This window comes from Barbus barbus, assembly GCF_936440315.1.
Source record: "Barbus barbus genome assembly, chromosome: 41".
Classification (NCBI taxonomy): domain Eukaryota; kingdom Metazoa; phylum Chordata; class Actinopteri; order Cypriniformes; family Cyprinidae; genus Barbus; species Barbus barbus.
In genome coordinates, this window is record NC_136719.1 from 21,457,840 (window position 1) to 21,470,385 (window position 12,546).

At 36.8% G+C, this 12,546-nt stretch overlaps 1 protein-coding gene across 2 annotated transcripts in view; it reads right to left on the reverse strand.

Annotated features, from left to right (window-relative positions):
• Window positions 1–613: 613 nt before the first annotated feature.
• LOC306860889 (SPRY domain-containing protein 3-like) overlaps window positions 614–12,546 on the reverse strand; it is a 46,923-nt gene continuing 34,990 nt past the window's right edge. The window contains exons 8-11 of one of the 2 annotated variants that reach the window (XM_079402893.1): window positions 11,687–11,744; window positions 4,482–4,601; window positions 4,179–4,312; window positions 614–2,669 (exon numbers count right to left, since the gene is read on the reverse strand). In XM_079402893.1, the coding sequence (XP_079259019.1) occupies window positions 2,535–2,669; window positions 4,179–4,312; window positions 4,482–4,601; window positions 11,687–11,744 (447 nt within the window). In that variant the 3' untranslated portion in view covers window positions 614–2,534. The remainder of the gene's footprint in view (window positions 2,670–4,178; window positions 4,313–4,481; window positions 4,602–11,686; window positions 11,745–12,546) is intronic. The other variant, XM_079402894.1, reaches the window with a different exon arrangement.

Here is a 12,546-nt window from a genome sequence, read left to right on the forward strand (position 1 = left end):
ATGATCTGATCTGGAATATTCATTTCACCACTAAGTGGAAAGGCTTTAGTAGAAGGTGACACCCATTCTTCTCTTTAGAGTGACAATTTTTCTCATCAATTCTCATTTAATGTATTTTAGGTAAAAAAAAAATAGTAGTAAATAGTCAATGATAAGCATGCAGGGTGTTATAAATCACTTAGGAACTTTAAGATGAGTAAATCAAAGGTCCTTATTCAATGATGCAGGTGCTTGGAAACCCCATGCATCCTGTCAAATATAGCTGTTGACTATGGCTATATTCAGAATAGCATACTATTCTTATTTCTGCAGTATACTGTGCATAGCATTAACATTTATGCATAGAAATGGCTAAATGTGCATAGTGCACTGGGTACTGTTTCACACAATGCATTGCACTTAACTTCACCTTCCATTTCCAGAGTGGCCAATGAACACTAAATTACTTTATATGATCGCACTGCTATTTTAAAACAAGTTTTTAATCAAATTTTGTGAAAATGCATACTGAATTCAAAACTCTGCATTCAAGATGATGTGGTGAGGTTATGTGACAAACCTTTGAAGTTTGTATGGAAGCCCAATTCTGCAAAGGAATACATTTTTTTTTTTTAAGTAATTGCAACTTTTTGTCTCATTATTAGGAAAAAAACTTCTTTTGAGATATAAACTCACAATGCTGACTTTCTCCCACAGAATTCTGACTTCTTAAAATTCAGTTTTTCGCCATGGAATTAAAAACTGAAAAAGGTTATTGCGTATTTTATCTCACAATTCTGACTTTTTTCCTCAATTCCAATTCTAAATTGACAATTCTGACTTTTTCTTCTCACATATCTGTTTTTTTTTTTTTTTTTGCTCTTGCCCTGGCAAGAAAAATGAACGATATAATTGCAACTTTCTCAATTATGACTTTTTCATTGAATTGCGAGTTTCTATTCTGTAATTCTGCCTCGCAATTCTGAAAAAATAAAAACTTGATATAAATTCTTCTTTGCAAGGAAAAGTCTGAATTGTGATATAAAAAGTCAATTCCTTTTTTTTTTTTCTTTTTTTTTATCTCGTGACCAAAACAAGTTTCCACAATTTTACACTGTTTCTCACATTCTTAAAAAATTGTAGACATACAGTATACACTGTGAAGTATGCAGTAAACTAGCATCTCATTCTGAACATAACCAATGTCCTGAGATTCAACTAGGATGCAACTTAAGAAACTGAGAGACCTAAATGAGGGCAATATAGAGAAACATTTAATATCATTCAAAGACTCTTTCCAAGACATGTTGGAGGAGAAAATATATTGAAAGGGACAAAATTAGATATTCAATTTGGCAAAGTGTATAAAATATGAAACCGTTTTGTTCCATATGTGAAAGGACAGAAGAGGAAGGGCATTATTGCAACAGCGAGGTGTGCAAAATGGCATCTGTTGAGAAGTCTAGAGCGCAGCATCACAGCCGCTCGCCCATCAGACTATCAGCTCAAGTTGAGGCGTCTCTAAAGTGCTTGTAAGCATTTGTGAACAAGACTAGCTCACATTACAGAGGACAATTCCTGAATAAACAGCTCCACGTTTTCCGACTCCAATGTGGCATCTGCCCTGAAATATCTGATAAAATGTCCACAAACTGATGCTGAAAAAGCCTGAACTAAACAAACATAACTGGTTTAAGATGCATTCACAGACAAATAAACATGAAGTAGCCGATTCGGTGAGTTCTTTTTTCCGATCTTGCTGTCTCTGGTCTGGAGTTGCTAAAAGCGTTTCCTGATGACGGATGAGTGTGTATGATACACAACAGGAGACGACACAACTCGCCTCTGCTGGCATCACAATTAGCAAATTACTCCATGCCTCTCACTGGCAAACACCTTCCCCTCAACCACTAATTTTCAGATAGAAATAATAGCGAAAAATGGCACTTTTTAAATATGACATTCAAAATGAATCACAATAAGCAAAATAACCGTAATATGCTTTCATCACCTTCACAAGTCATTTGTGAGATGGAGTGCTTGTGGAAAACGGTGAAGTTATTTTTAACATTATTATATCATTTATTAATAATTATTGCCACCCTCATGCCATATCTTTAAGTTTCTCTAGGGTGTCTAGTTGTTTATTAATATCATGATTGCTTTTGCTAAATAAATGTTTGAATAGCAGCCAATACATACATTTACATATGTACATGTACATTAAAAATATATAATTTAATATTTTCTATGCATTTTTAATGAACAATGCATGTTCGTACAATTGTTTTTTTTTTGTTTTTTTTTCGGTCAACAGTTCCTTTGAGGCCCAATATTAACCATTTCATGCCACAAACCCCTCTATATGTGGTTTCACAGTAAACTGTTTGAAGCTGAGGTGATCGCTGTAGATGAAACATGCACTGGAGTGTTAGACGTGTTGAACTTGCATTCTGAAGTGCCTTGAAACGTAAGAAAGATAACACAAATCTCAGCATAAATATTTTGGTTTTTTCCATCCGCCTGTGGCTTGGAGATGTGGAGTTACTCGTTTACTATCCGCTCAGAGGATGGAGGTCCACCTTCACCTTTTCTCCGCTGCTGAGCATCCCGATTGTGGGGTAAAACCCTCCGGCCGGGACAACCACTTCCCTCCTGCCGATAATCTTGCCGTTCCGGGTGAAGAACACCTAGATGAGCACAGAGCGACAGTGAGTCAGCATTTCCACAGCTGGAGAGGGAAGAGAGTGAGTCAGCATTTCCATAGCTACAGGGCTGAGACTGGGCGTCTGACAGTCCTGCTACACGCTACTTCCAAAACTCTTTGGGACACATGATGAGGACAAGAAAACACTTGGCAAACATCTGTTTTTGAGCACCGAGGGTATTTGGTGTTCTTTTAGATCTAATAAGCCTATCCAGGCGACTGTCTGAAATATTTGCGAGCAAATTCATCTTGACCGCATCTAGGATATCCTGTAACCTCAGAAGACGGCTCTTATGAGACATTTATATTGTTGCATAAGTGTGGAAGCGGGCATCTTAACTCTCACCCAGTGGGCAAAAACGAACAGCACTGTGGTTAAGCCATCGCGTCGAATCAACAGTCAGAAACTCACTGATTACAGAGTCGCGCAGTGCAGTTTTTGGCATTGAAGGCTCTTGATAGTGTAGCGTCCCGCTGGGAGACCTCAATGCATTAATCTTCTGCAAGCTTAAAATGTTTGACTTGATGAATGACCAACTCCAACCGGCTTAAAAACAACAAATGATGATGATTCATTTGTTTAGCTGTCAGAACTGAGGCTTTAAGCACTTCAGTAGGAGTAACAATTTATTTTGTGGCCTAAAAAGTCATTAAGAGACAAGAAAAAGACATCTATCAGTCAAATAATAAAACACAGGGTAAAACTACATACATTAACACACACACACGTTAAACTATTAATAATAATAGTTTCATTCATATAGCGCTTTTCTAGGCACTCAAAGCGATTTACATAGTAAGGGGGTATCTCCTCATCCACCACCAGTGTGCAGCATCCACCTGAATGATGCGACGGCAGCCATATTGCGCCAGAACGCCCACCACACACCAGCTTACTGGTTGAGAGGAGACAGTGATGAAGCCAATCAGTAGATATGGGGAATGTTAGGAGGCCATTATGGTCAGAGGCCAATGGGCAAATTTGGGATTTTTTATGACCACAGAGAGTCAGGACCTCAGTTTAACGTCTCATCCGAAAGATGGTGCTTATTACAGTATAGCATCCACATCACTATACTGGGGCGCTAGGACCCACAGAGACCACAGGGTGAGCACCCCCTGCTGGCCTCACTAACACCTCTTCCAGCAGCAACCTAGTTTTCCCAGGAGGTCTCCCATCCGGGTACTAACCAGGCTCAACCCTGCTTAGCTTCAGCGGGCAACCAGTCTTGGGCTGCAGGGTGATATGGCTGCTGGCACTATTTACATCTAAATATATACCAACACTACAGGTCAAAGGCTTAAAATAAACATGATGTGTAATATTTTCCGAAAAAAGTCTGTTTTGCTCACCAAGGCTACATTTATTTGATTAAAAACCCTGTGAAAGTAATATTATGAAATATTACAATTTAAAATAATGGTTTTACGTGTAATTTATTCCTGTTATGTTAAATCTGATACAATAAATCAAATGTTTAAAAACTCTCACCATAACCTTTCCGCCCTCATTTTCTTGTTCTGGATCATCTCCCTCTTCCTCATCTTCATCGTTTAAATACAGTAAATTTTCGACAAGCCCCTGCTTTGGTCGTACATCAGCAGCATCCCAGTCGTCCATTTCATCTGACAGAGAAACCAATTGAGCTGGATGCACATCTAAAAACTTGGACTACAGTTCTGACAAGCATGCTAAATTGATCTATGTATTTTCAAGTATGCATTGGCAGTAATGTGAACAAAATGGGAAAATTCTGCTTATCTTCTTCGATGAGCACCACATACGTGTTCTTACCTTCATAGTCCAGCACATAGTCTCGAGGAAACATTATTCCACAGCCCATGATGTCCCCTTCAAAACAGCGAGGGCCAAACTGGTCTCCTACTCCACTTCCATGGAAGATCTTCCCATCATCTATGAGCAGATATGATGGACAGTTCAAATGCAGTTACTTTACATCAATATACAAATGAACTCTACATATCCTGACCATTAATACACTGAAAAACAGAGACACAACTCTAAGGTCATTCTGAAAAAACTGGACTAGTGTGTATATTTACCATTCAAGTCAGTTTGGCGTTGGTCAATTTTTTTTTAAAGAAATAAATACTTGTATTCAGCAAGAATGCATTAATTCTTGATCAAAAGAAAATATTTAAAATGTTTTGAAAAAATGTTTGAAAAGTTTTCTATTTTAAATCAATGCTGCTCTTTTGATCTTTCTTATCATAAAGTCCTGGAAAAATGTATCATTGTTTCTAAAAAATATGAAGCAGCACAACTGTTTTCAACATTAATAAGAAATGTTTTTTGAGCCGCAAATACACATAAGAATGATTTCTGAAGGATCATGTGACACTGAAGACTGGAGTAATGATGCTGAAAATCCAGCTTTGCATCACAGGAATAAATGTGTTAAAAACTGTAAATAAATAGGAAACAGTTATTTTAAATTGTATTATTTCATAATGTTGCCGTTTTTGTTGGATTTTTACAGCCTCTGTGAGCACAAGTCACTTCTTTCAAAAAAAAAAGAAAAGAAAAAACATTCTTACCAACTCCAAACTTTTGAACGGTAGTGTACCATGTGTAAAATACAGTTATAGTATATCATATTTGGAAGATACTCCGTACTTGTATTATCCACATGTAATACAAATTAATAAAACAAATGACATGGCTCTAACAAAAACACCAAAAGTACTGTGGTATTACCATATGATCTGATCAAGCTGATGCCTTTAAACATTTTTACATGGCTTCAAATCTACATAAATACAATAATACAAAAAAGCATATTTTGTGTATCTATTCGGACCTTTCATATAGAAAATCCCTGGTAAACACAGGCATCACAGGTGCACTATTAATTTAAGTGCTACCTCCACCTGAAACATACGTCATCAGCTGGTGTCGCTGTTGGACCGTATTACCATAGGCAAAATGAGTGATTCACACAGTGTTTGATTTCATATTTCATAATATTTGTTTCTGTATCTTGTCTCATCTTTTTAAAGCCTCCCTCGAGGCTGACCCATTTACAGTCAATGATGGAGGTGAAAACTAATCATCCGAATGAGTTTTAGGACATAAAGCAGAAATGCTAAAGTTAGTGCTTTGCATCAGAGCGCTGTCAAGACCTGACGTGAACCTAAGCACTAATGCTGCATTCCTCACACATTTGCTCTTAATGATCCAGAGAAGTCTTATACTCTTCATCCAGAAACTGACAGGATGAAAGGAGATGTGCTTTCATGCCTCTGTACATTTCTTTCTCCTAAGTCGAAGTTCTCCTTATATAAGAAGATAACAAAACAAAGAGACAACAACAATCAAGAGCAAGTGAAAGAAAAACACGGAAAGGTAGCCTGCAGACAAAAAACCCTCTTGCAGTGTGTGGCTGGTAAATATTTGTGGAGTTGTCATGGGACCCGTTCCCAGCTCAGGATACTGTTTAAACAATCCCTATCTGAACATGCAGAGGGAGATGAAGACACTGTATCATTATGATTCCCATGTGGGCCTCTGTCCCAACACCACACTCTGCAAACACCGCGACCGCTGTGGGAGAGGATGGTGACTAAAAATAGACCGAGGGGGGGGCTTTTAGGCCCTCTGGCACCCAAGCCGAAAGGAAACGGTACACCGGAGTGCAGAGAGGGCTTTCCTCGAATGTCGGAGCTGTTCTCTGGAAAAGACTTGGAACGTAGACTCGCTTCCGCAAACAAGAAGGGCGATTTATGAGCCTGGCGGCTAAGAACGGAAAAACTATTTGCTTGTTCATTTCATCAACATTTTCAAGTAACCTAAACGGGGAAGGGTCACGTACCCCTCTAAAACGAAGCGAACTAGACTGAAAATAGTGATTTGGGGTGAAGCGACTCACTGCCAACTATTTCGACTCACTTGGCACAGTCAGCGGATGAATTAAAGCAGGACTGGGGATTGCATGCTTGTTCCAAACTCCAAATAAATTCATAACCCCAACATCCAGCATTATTTCTCCATCAAAATGAGATACAAATAGCACCGCTGTCTTTGGCTGTGATGCGTGAGAGACACAGACCCCCAGAGTGACATATCAGTGGCTGTAACGTGTCTCTACGTGATGACTAACAGGATTGTGAGTCATAGATGTGGGCCTCTTATAGATCAGGGCAGGACAATGAGTCATGCCCCCCTGATCTGACCCGCTTCTGTGCCAATGCCAGACCTCCATCAGCGGGTGCCGCAATGAGGCCCAGAAAAGACATGCCCCATAAATGCAGCTCCGCAAAAGCTGACAAGAGAGCCTGACACTCCTCGAAGTGCCAAAGGCAAACTGCATCGCCCTGATGAGAGTGATGATGTGACGGAATTTTTCACACTCGAGAAGAACACAAGGCCTGGGTGAATTCACTAGCAAATAAACAAACTTCCATAACTTCTGGAGATGCACTGGTACGAAAACTTACTTCGATACAATAATTACGGTCATGTTATGGTCAATAACAAATATATTTTGAAATATAGAAATTCATAAATTAAAGGGAAAAATAAATAGAAAAATGTATGAAGAATGTTAAAATATATTTACTATGATTTGATATAAAATATTTTATTATCTATCTATCTAGATTAAAAATGAAAAATATTTTTTCTATTTTGATATATATATATATATTTTTTTTGCATGTTTGTCACACTTTAATGTTTCAGATCATCAAACAAATTTAAATATTAAATCAAAGATAACACAAGTAAACACAAAATGCAGTTTTTGAATGAAGTTTTTTATTATGAAGGGAAAACACAATACAAACCCACATGGCCCTGTGTGAAAAAGTGCTTGCCCCCTAAACCTAATAACTGGTTGGGCCACCCTTAGCAGCAACAACTGCAATCAAGCGTTTGTGATAACTTGCAATGAGTCTGTTACAGCGCTGTGGAGGAATTTTGGCCCACTCATCTTGGCAGAATTGTTGTAATTCAGCCACATTGGAGGGTTTGAGCATGAACCGCCTTTTTAAGGTCATGCCACAGCATCTCAATAGGATTCAGGTCAGGACTTTGACTAGGCCACTCCAAAGTCTTCATTTTGTTTTTCTTCAGCCATTCAGAGGTGGATTTGCTGGTGTGTTTTGGATCATTGTCCTGCTGCAGAACCCAAGTTTGCTTCAGCTTGAGGTCACCAACAGATGGCCGGACATTGTCCTTCAGGATTTTTTGGTAGACAGCTGAATTCATGGTTCCATTTATCACAGCAAGTCTTCCAGGTCCTGAAGCAGCAAAACAGCCCCAGACCATCACACTACCACCACCATATTTTACTGTTGATAAATGCTGTGTTAGTTTTACGCCAGATGTAATGGGACACACACCTTCCAAAAAGTTAAACTTTTGTCTCGTCAGTCCACAGAGTATTTTCCCAAAAGTGTTGGGGATCATCAAGATGTTTTCTGGCAAAACGGAGACGAGCCTTTATGTTCTTTTTGCTCAGCAGCGGTTTTCGTCTTGGAACTCTGCCTTGCAGGCCATTTTTGCCCAGTCTCTTTCTTATGGTGGAGTCATGAACACTGACCTTAACTGAGGCAAGTGAGGCCTGCAGTTCTATAGATGTTGTTGTGGGGTCTTTTGTGACTTCTTGGATGAGTCGTCGCTGCGCACTTGGGGTAATTTTGGTCGGCCGGCCACTCCTGGGAAGGTTCACTACTGTTCCATGTTTTCGCCATTTGTGGATAATGGCTCTCACTGTGGTTCGCTGGAGTCCCAAAGCTTTAGAAATGGCTTTATAACCTTTTCCAGACTGATAGATCTCAATTACTTTCTTTCTCATTTGTTAGGGCCATGTGGGTTTGGATTTTTTTTTCCCTTCATAAAAAAAAAAACCTTCATTTAAAAACTGCATGTTGTGTTTACTTGTGTTGTCTTTGATTAATATTTAAATTTGTTTGATGATCTGAAACATTAAAGTGTGACAAACATGCAATAAAATAAAAAATCAGGAAGGGGGCCAACACTTTTTCACACCACTGTATATTAGTGCTGTCAAAATTAGTGCATTCATTTTTTCAGATTAACGAGTTACAAATTATTTAACGCTGTTAACGCAGGGGCAGAGCCTAGGGTTGGCCACTCACTCATAACTGCAGTTTCTGTCTTGTTTTTTCTTGACAAGAAGTCCATTTATTCAGTCGCAGAACGTCTTTATGTTCACATCAATGCGGAGATGTTTCAGACACGCGCTCCAGCTGCACTTCAGCGGCAGGCGCGAGTCAAACAAGTTCTGAAACCGGCGCACATTGTGGTCTGTATCAATTTATATCAAAGCGGAAAATAAACTACGTGCATGCAATGTCGTGGTCAGTTAAGGCATGAAGTTACCAAAAAGGCGATTAAAACTACATGCCTTAAAACTGTGGGTGCATGTAATATGTTATATGAGTTACATTAAGAACATGTCTCTGAGACGGTTTTCCAAACTATCCTGTAGCATCCCAGCACTGTCTCCCTCATCTAACACACTCGATTCAACTCGTCAGATCATTAATAGAGACTGAAATGGGTCAGAAAAAATGATGAGAGTTTAGAGAAAATACGAAGAATAGAATTTAGTGTTTGATAACTCAATTTCTGTATATTTCTGCTGAGGGGCTCTAGCTAAATATAACATTTATTATAATGGCTTTATGTGAAGATTGTTTTAAGTTCACTTAAATTAGAAGTTATTTTTAAAGTCTAATAAATGTTAAAATTGATAGCTCTAAATTATAATGTAATGTCAATGGTTAAATATTAGGGGAACATTTTTTTATAGGGAAATCAGTATTACTTGGTATCAGTGATACTGCCCTTCAGTCATAAAGATGCCAATTAAACAAATATTAAAAATATGTTGTTTGTACTTTAATTTGAAGATTGAATTTGAAAGTACTGCAATATAAAAGTATATTTAAAAACTTTAATGTTAGGTGGGATTAATCGTGATTAATTTCCGAGAAAATGTGCGATTAATCAGTAAGAAAATGTTTATCGATTGACAGCACTAATATATATATATATATATATATATATATATATATATATACACATTTAATTTGAGTATATATATATATATATATATATATATATATATATATATATATATATATATATATATATATATATATATATATTACACACACACACACAAATTAAAGGGGAAACAGAAATTTAAAAAAATTAATAAATTTTTATATTTTTCTATACATTTCAATATTTATATGTAATACACAGTACATGTTTTGACATTTGTATATTTAGTTGAAATTGAATATAATTTTTTTCATTAATTCTTGAACATTTTTAAATAATTAAAATTAATTTTAAATGCACATTTAGGCATCAGGACAATGTACACTATGAAAAATTTATATTTTTTTCGAAATTTGCAAAAGATCATATTAAACATTGTTATTAAATCAGCGTTTTTAAGATTTAAGATCAAGTGAGTGTTAAATGACAAATGTAATCTAAACGTCAAAATAATGCGCAATTAAATATCAAATATAGGTTGATATAAATAACTAATATGGTACAGGTGTGTATCATGCATCCCTAATCTAGCGGTATCTTAATGTCCAATTTATGCTCACTTTGAATTGTGAAGTGCTTAAAGTCTGGTAGTCTTATAGTGGAGTTGGACACCAAGGCCTGCAGATGCATCAGAAGTATCATGGAAAACACAAATCTATCAATGTCTGGGCTATCAAACAAGATTAATGAGAGTATATTTTTTTAGAAACTCCACTGTTGCAGCTAAAACCCAAGAACCCAAATAACCCACTAAAGGTAGTAACAGACGTAAATATGTATATATAATTTTTTTTTTTTTTTTTAAATCAGAACTGTCACTGTTTATCTGGCTCACAGGCAAAATCCCTCACCCTTAAACAATAGGCTGTGAGTCACCAAAGAAGCACATTGTTTCATTCAGGATGATACTCGGAGACTAATCTGTTATGTGGAGTGGCATGAAGGCATGACGGGGTTGAGTATAAAGATTGCCATCTTTACATTGAGCACCAATCTTATCCAATATCAACTTCCTTTGAGCTGCTTTGAAAGATGGGACATGTGGAGTTAGATAGGGCTATTTATCCTTCTGCCATTTTCAAGAAGATTTGCTTCTAATCAACACGCTCATCTCATCTCCACAATCCTCTTATCAGTACCCAGGACCTCCACACTCTGTAGAGATGGTGCCCATAGATGTGTAGGCTTGAAAAGAGAAGAGGAGCCAAATAATAAAGCTTAAAAAAAAATATCACCACCTGCAGGAATTCAGGGTAATCCATGCATGAATTGTGATAGGAATACAACCAGAGATGACAAAACGGAGAAAACAAAACTAACTTTATGTAAACAGGATCTGGATGTGTGGACTGGTGTGTGCATAAACAGAACTGTATGTGGGAAAAGAGTGAGTACTTTTACATATAAAATCTGAAATGAAAATGAAATTATGCCATGTAACAGATCTACATAATGCCATTGTAGCTTGGCTTCGTCCAGCATGCATATGTTAACCAGACTGTAACTGGCCTGAGCATGCAACGGAAAATGTCAAATACTAAGTGCATTTCATCCTTCAATGTATATTAGGGTTTTGTGTTACATCTAATGTTGTTAAATTCATGCTTATTGCATTATTTTAATGTCATGTGTTACCATGATGGTATTTAGTATTTGTGTGAATGACACTGTGCACCTTCTATATATTAGTATTTATTTCACTTGTGTTTTTATGGTGGTAAGTACATCAGAAGGTTGGTATAATTAACATTACATATTTTTTTTTTACTGTAAATTTATGTTTAATCCATAAAACCTCAAATCCTGCTACCTAATTTTCTACAGTAAAATTCTGGCAACCACAGTTGCAAATGCCTGCTGTAGCTCAAAAATGACTGTGCATGTAAACATACTGACTGTTACAATTACAAAAGATTGAATTTTAAAAACTTATAACAGCTCACCTGCATGATATGCAACAGAACCTCGACTCCATCCTGGATGCCTGTTCTTTGGGTAATCCTGAAAAAAGAGAGGAAGAATGGGTAAACATAAGAAACATATTCTAACAATTAGACAAGAAAAACAGTCTGGTTTTATGGATACCAATGGGAGTGATGGATTTACCGTAAACATGAACTTGCCACGCTTTCACATTTAACAATCTCACTCAACACTTTCATATTAATGTGCTGGAGAGACGACGGAGTTCTATAGCCAGAAAACAATTACAGCATCGCAGCTCTTTGTTTTAGGTTTAAGTGTTGCTGTCACATAGCTGCAAAGGTTGTGTTTTTTCATATACAGACACACTATGCCAGCAGAAACACCGGGAGCGGCCAATATTTTGATAAGATCTGAAAATGACTGAGTTAATCAACATGGAAAGATATTTTTGTATTTCTCTGCTGTCATTTGAAAAGACTATTAAAGCCGGTTTAAACCAAAAATTGTAGCAACAATTCTCTTGAATCCTGTATATGTACTACAAAAACGCATTCTTTCACAATGCACTGGTAATGAACTAGCAATTAAAATACTGTTACTATAACAGTATTTTAATTGCTAGTTGATAACAGCACATTATGCAAATTAAACCTTATTGTAACAAAAATTTTAAACATTTGTAAAACAATTTTTAATTGAATTTTAAGGAAATGTTACGTCCAGTAAGTGTTCATTTTTTAAAATTAAATCCCATATACATTACAGTTAAAAAATGTGGGGTCGATAACATTTCAAGTGTTTTTTAAAGTAGTATCTTATAATAATAGGCTGAATTTAAGCAAGTAATATTGAGAAATATGTTTTCCATTAGAATATA